The sequence below is a fragment of the Oikopleura dioica genome, chromosome PAR, assembly GCF_907165135.1.
Source record: "Oikopleura dioica chromosome PAR, OKI2018_I68_1.0, whole genome shotgun sequence".
NCBI classification, from domain to species: Eukaryota; Metazoa; Chordata; class Appendicularia; order Copelata; family Oikopleuridae; genus Oikopleura; species Oikopleura dioica.
In genome coordinates, this window is record NC_137293.1 from 4,372,944 (window position 1) to 4,379,983 (window position 7,040).

The 7,040-nt window shown below is 40.2% G+C and overlaps 1 protein-coding gene across 1 annotated transcript; it reads left to right on the forward strand.

The window, feature by feature from the left end:
• The first annotated feature begins 5,206 nt into the window (after nucleotides 1–5,206).
• On the forward strand, nucleotides 5,207–6,307 carry LOC145706101 (dynein axonemal light chain 1-like). The gene is made up of 4 exons (XM_081783620.1): nucleotides 5,207–5,374; nucleotides 5,555–5,810; nucleotides 5,856–5,964; nucleotides 6,228–6,307. Exons 1-4 carry the CDS (start codon nucleotides 5,247–5,249, stop codon nucleotides 6,290–6,292), a joined length of 558 nt encoding a protein of 185 aa, XP_081639746.1. The 5' UTR covers nucleotides 5,207–5,246; the 3' UTR covers nucleotides 6,293–6,307.
• Nucleotides 6,308–7,040: the final 733 nt, after the last annotated feature.

Sequence of the window (7,040 nt, forward strand, 5' to 3'; positions counted from 1 at the left end):
TGACCAAAGTCGGTCGTGATGGCGACTTTCTGCTTTGTTTCGTCATCGCAGGGAATTTGATGAAAGCCCGTGAAAAGATCGGCTGTTGAGAAGACTGATGATTCTGACATTTGGTCGATGAGGCCATCGATGTCTGGCAATGGATACTGATTCGCTATAGTCACCTGGTTTAATTTCCTATAGTCGCAAACAAGCCTCCATTTACCATTTGCTTTCTTAACAAGAAGAACAGGAGCAGCCCAAGGACTTGAGCATGGTTCTAGAAGTCCAGACGAGACATTTGAGTCGATAATTCGTTTCATCTCCTTTCGAAGAAAGTATGGTGTTCGATAACGTTGTGAAGCAACAGGTGCGGCGCTTCCTGTGTCGATGCTATAGGACATTGCATCTGTTGTGCCGAGTTTTTCATCTTCGACGGCAAATCTATCTGTGTAATTGTAGACGATTTCGTCTAACTTTCTTCTTATTTTTGGTGGGGCATCGCCGATTGAGAGCTCATTCATGATTGCTTCGAATTTTCCTTCCGTTGCTTCATCTGGTAGTCTTACTTCGACCTCGTTGATTCGACAAACGACCGAATTTTTACAGATGTTGATCGGTACCGCAGAATTGTTCGCGATGTGAATTCGTGCGTGATTTTGAAGGCTGCTCAATTGAATACACTGGTCGTATACTTCGAGAGTTTTATTTTTGTTGATGGATTCCGGTAGAGCACAGATAAAGCTTGTGGGTGATTCGGAGAGGTTGACATTGATGAAAGTCGATGATTTTGGCTGGATTGTGACTTGTGAGACGGATGTCACGGTTGTTGAAAAGAACTGGGATTTCGATATAGCTTTGATTCCAGCAGCCGGACTTTTGCATATGATGATCGGCTCAGACGTGTTGTTTTGTCGAAGGCAGCTGGCTCGTAGGTCGATAAGAAGATTGTTTTCGGATAGCTCGGGAGTACCGAGGATGGGCGAACAATGGTCTCCTACAACTTGAAATATACAATTTTTAAGTGTTAGCTGTCCTATTTCCAAATTGGCGGAGAGGCAGCCATAAACTTGAATTTCATGTCCATTGTACGATTGTAGCTGTATGGATGATGGGATGATAGATTTCTGCAGCGAGGGAGGGATAAGGGAGCGGGGGATACAGGACACCTGGGCGCCGGTATCTAGTTGAAACGTTGTTTGCTGACCATAAATTTTTGCGCGAGTAAGAAGTTTTGGGCCGACTCGATCCATAATAGACGAGACAGAAGCGTGGACTCTATCTGACGAATGATAAAGTCCGGAGATTAGTTTTTTGGCTGTCGGGACGGGCAGATGTCCTTGATGTGACCTCGTTGATTGCAGATGTGGCAAATGACTGTTCCTCTACAGTTCCTCTTGGAGTGCCCCTTCATTCCGCAGGAATAGCAGGTGATAATTGTACCATCGCGTCGTCGTTCAAGCTGAGCTCGCGGTCGTTCTTGGTAGTATTGATTCGTTTGGGGAGCAGTAAATTGAGCCGTCGTGTTGATCGCGTTTTGCTGCTCCGTCGTCTGTCGATTGGGATTGAAACTTTCTCGTGAAGATTGTCGAGGAGTAGCCTTAACCTTGTTAACCTCCGCAAGTTCCATTTTGAGCGCGTCCATTTTTTCGTCCATCTTGGAAAGAAGTTGAGAGAAAGAGGCAGATTCGAGTCGTAATGCGGAGACTTCTTCCTTTAAGAGTGTGTTTTCCATGCTGACAGCACATATGTCGACGCGACGTTTGAATTTTTTCATCTTGTCTAAGTATTCGGCAATTTGTTTTGGAGTTTTGGATGACTGTCCTTGGTCCAGAATGTATCGCTTGAGGTCCGGTGTCAGGTTTGCGTTGAAGGATTCCTCTAGAAAATGTTCTTTCAGCACGTCTTTACCTTTACTTGCTAGAGTAGCAAGTTTTTCGATTCGGGAATAGAATCTTGTGAAGGTTTCGTCTTCGTCAGCTCGTCTGGTGATGTTCGAGAGTTTCTCGCGAGCCTCCCTCGCTAGTTCCTCTGGCTTTTCTTCTCCAATGATCTGGTGAAGCAATGTGTAAAAGTCGGTTGAGCCTTTGACATCTTCAAATTCGTCTTCGTATCTCTCTCGAAATGTTCGATCAAGATGGGAGAGGCAGATTCGTCGGCGTGTGCTCTTGAACTGTGCTTCAAGTGCGGTCTTTGTTTCTTCGTTGATCTTGTGCTCGGCCAATGACGCCCTGAAGATCAAGCCCATTCTTTCCAATTTCTCTTTCAGCTCAGTCTCGATTCTCTTGAGTTGTGTCTTTGTAGTCCTTGTCGTTATCTTAGTCTCTGGCATCGAATTATTCGTGAAGTCCTCAAGAAGTTCCATTGGGTGTCGAATCGCATAGTTGGTCACCATGATACGGCTGTAAAAGAGCAAAAGGAGAAATTGAACCTTTCGATTGGTTTTATTGTGAAATTGAATAATTTTGTCTTGGCAGAGCTGCTTATAAGGGGTCAGAAATGTGTCAAGCGTAAAATCAGCTGGGTGAAGTGGGTCAGTTGGTCAATGATTCGAATCAGCGGGTCGTCACTCCCACGATTGGAATCCGGTTAGCGCGCAGATAAATAAGAATAAGAAAGGCATGCTGTAAGGCGTAAAATTCATATATAAAATATTTACAAAATATAAAGTTTTTCTACAGTCGTGTCATTTCCATCTTTTGAAATTTGAAGATAGTTTTTCCTCTTGACTCGGACAGAATCATGATGATTGAAACGACTGCTGGAGTTGTTGATGATGAGCGTGATCTTTCTGTAGCAAAAGGTAATGATGAGAAGCGGCAGAAGATAGCCGACAATGAGCATGATAACATAATATTCTCGCTGGATAAGTGGCATCTCTCCCGAGCAAGAGTCTTATCGCGAGGTTTAATGAAGGCATATCGTGTTGGATGAAATTGCTTAGAACCCTTTTTTCAACTTGGGCAGCCCAAGTGAGGCCAAAATATTTTCGAGTTATCATGAAACCTAGCATGAAATTGGTCGAGCTCGATCAATTCCGAGTCGTTCTTCAAAATTTTCGACAAAAAATCATCATCTTCGACGACGGAGCTCATCCAGTCCAGCGGATCTTCTGAGCCATAATCTTCGGCTTCATCATCAGGATCATCGGTCAATGACGCATTTTTTCCACTGTCAGCTTTGATGAAGCTCGGCATATTCGTCTCTGGCTTGTTGTTCCAGTCGATTCCGCAAGTGTCGTTTTCATAAACTGTGTTTCTGGCGATGGGAATAATGAGCATGAATCCACAGAGCCAAGCAAAGGGGACGGAGATCTTGGCTTGTTGGTAATGATTGTCGTCGAACTTCATTCCTTTCAGAAGTCCTTTGTATCTTTCAAGGGGTTTCAACAAGAAAATAACCTTTGGACAAAAAACGTATTCGTCCTTGTCTGAAGAACAAAAAGGAGTTGAACTGGAAGTCATTAATTTACCGCCTAATTACAAAGTCGATAGAAATGATGAGAAAAGCCCGTTTTCCTGAAGATGCTCAAAGACGCGAGCAAAATGATGGACACGAACATGCACATGATTTTCACCGAGTTATCACCTGAATTATGGAATGAGGCAATTAACATTCGAGTTCGGCGGCTTACAAATGCATAGAACTTGACCCCAGCGCCATACTTGTCTCATCCGCCGGTCAATATGGAGAGGGAGGTGGAACAGCATGATCAAATCGGCCATCGAAACGTTCAAAATGAACAGATTGGAGAAGATCTTTCTGCAAGAAGTCGACTGGGTACTAAAATAATGGTCGATTACCAAGAACTGAATAAATGAATTCAAAAGAAGCCACTTTGCGATATCAAATATTGATCTCTTCAGTATATTGGATAAAAGAAGATATGTCATCGGAAAAATAATAAGAAAGAAGCAATACAATTAGGTATAAAAAAGCAACTTTTGGCCATTTTTGTTCATCAATAGCACAAAAACTGGTATTGGGTAAGGGTTAAGGTTTGGGTTTGATTTCGGCTCTGGCCAAAGCTGATGATTTGGGTCTTTTTGTCGGTCAGGGTTAGGGTTAGTATTAAAAATAAGTAATTTTAGATATTTTTAGATATTAGTTCATATTTTGTGTTCTACCCTGCTGTTCATATTACTTAACCCTAACCCTTACCCTAACGATTATAGACTTAGCTGAGTAAATAAATTAGTAATTTAATAAATAATTTTGTTAAATTTTCGATTACCTGAAAAAATGCCCTTTTAGCAACACAAGAATAACAATAAAATTCGCCGGCATTCCGATAGCACAAAAGAGCATGTAGACAATCGTCGTCCATGAAAAACTCATTTTCCAGTCAATTTCTTTTTAGGTTCTCTCTTTTTAATATGCCTGGGAGCGAGGACTTGGGACGATTATACTTTTTCACCGAAGAGCGCCAATTTGATCATTTTCGCGACGAAAAGATCTTTCATGCAAATCCCCCGTCTGGTGGTGATCACTTTTTTTCATTTTATTAGTTTTCGATTTTGTCCAAATTGAGACAACCTGCTTCCCATGCCCTTTCTTTAAACAACAATTTCATTTATTCTTTCTTTCTCTACTATTCAGAAGATCGACAGATTTTCAGATCGCGACGATGAATGAATAGAAACTCCCAATGCAAAATTTATATTTTCTGCATTTTCGGCCTTTGATCGACCTTTGGGCAGGCAAAATCATCATTCTCGGTATGACCGATTCTGTAATCGATACTGTAACAAAGAACTCAATCGAAAATTCTGATAAAAAACAAGAAAATTGCGAAAAAGACTCATAGATTCAGCCCGAAAAAGAGTCAAAAACGAACTCATCGAACTCAATTCAATACTGTACTATACTGTATTGACAAAATCATACAGTAAATACCGCAGAAATGAAGAAAAAACGGTAAGAAAGAATACAGAAAGCGGTCATTTTTGAGGACTTTGCGGATCGACTGCCTCGATGGTGGTTGATTTTGGCCGCAATTTCTAGTCATTCTTTCGAGAACAAGACTCTTTTACAATATTCAACAGAAGAAAACACTTGAAGTCGAAACGAAGAACGTTCCAAAAGACACATTCACGTTTCCTTTCAAACAATTCCACCTGATCCACTTCCACTTCCGCAGCTGGGAAAGCACATGTTGCAAAGAAAAATTCATCTGGTCAAGTGCTGGAATTTTTGTCTGAATTTTCTAGAACATGGGTTGTTGTGAGGAGCAAATTTGAATTCCAGTCAGATAGTTTAAAAGGAAAATGTCGAAAGGAACGTCCTGCAAAGACGCCCTGAAGAAATGGTCCGAAAAGAATGGAACTCCATCCGCTGAAGCTGAAGAAATAAAACTTATTTGCGAATTACCACCTATCGACAAAATGGATACCAGGTAAAGAAAATTCGAATGAAAATCAAAAAATTAATTTTGTCTTTATTTTTTCAATTAACGAAGAATTCATTATTAAAAATAATAATTTTTAATTGATAATTTTTAATTATTAATTAATTAATTTAATTAAAAATATTTTTTTTTATGTTTCAATTAATTTTTTAAAAATTCTTCATTCAGTCTCCTGACATTGGCAAACTGCACGCAACTGTCGCTGTGTACAAATGCTATCGACAAGATCGCGAATCTGAACGGGCTCAAAAAACTGAAAATACTTTCGCTCTCGCGCAACAACATAAAGAACTTGAATGGACTCGATGCCGTCGGCGACACACTCGAGCAGCTCTGGATCTCCAACAACAATATTGAAAAGCTCAAGGGCGTCCACGTACTCAAAAAACTCAAAGTTCTTTATATTTCCAATAATGGTGTCAAGGTAAGAAATCATCTTCTCAGCTAGATTCGCCAAAAAACAATTCAGGATTGGGCCGAATTCACAAAGTTGGCCGACTTGCCCGTGCTTGAAGATCTGCAGTTTTATGGCAATCCTATTCATGAGCAGCTTGCCGCCTCAGGCGAGTGGATACCAAAGGAAAGGCTCTTGATTTATACAAGTAGAACTGGGTTTTCGTGCTTCGAAATGAAACGATTGTATAATACATATTATAAATTTTATAAATTTATCGCGAGTTTAATGAGAATTCTCTGCTCCTCCGCAAGCATATGGTGAAGATGATTTTTTGTTTTGATCGATATAAAACCGCAACAATCATAAAGCACCTTTCAAAATTTTTGGCTAATTTATGGTCTTTCGAACAAAACATCATTTTTTATTCTTACTGAGCCACAAAACAGGCTTCAAACGCTCTGCCTCAACTCAAAAAACTCGACGGCGCAGCTGTTATTCGCGACGAATAACTGTAATTCTGGCAGTTACTGAAGCCGATCCTGCAATTCACTCGTATGTACTCCTCTATGTAATCACTCCTCCAATAAATATTTAATCTATTTTTTTACGAAAACTCTTGTCATTATTTTTTCTCAAAAAAAGGGTGAATCGTGATGAGTTGGGAAAGTCTGGGGGAGGTTGTCTCGGAGGATTAGCTAATTGATTTCTGGCTCCGTTCTCATTCGTGCCACGATCAGCCAACGTCAAGGAGTTTTAATTCGCAGAAATTTATGGCACTTGATCTTTTCGCAAGCAAAAATGACAACTTGTAAACAAGAGAAAACTGATGCAGAGATAAAGATAGAAGAATGGGATAGATCTTGACAGATTTACGAGGTTTTTTCATCCTTGGAATTTGAATTGGCATTTCAAAATTTCCATCTTATTTTCTCCAAGAAATTTACTTTTATGAAAGATAAAATTAAAGAGTCTTTCACGGTTCTTCTTTAAGCCAGACTGTAGCGGAAATACTGTATTTCAAACACAGAATAATGTCTTTTGGCCCTCTTTATCTAAATTAAATTGGCTTGAATCGGTAGAATTTATTTATTTTTTTTGTTTCAAGCAATTTGAAATTAGTTATCATTCAAAAATAAAAAAATATGACTTCAACCCTTGTTTTCAAAAAGGATGTGTTTTCCAGGAGCGCGCTCCTCCGGGAAGCGTGGGAAAGAGAGGTTTCGTTGGGGCACGGCGCGGGCAGCTGTTACCGATCAA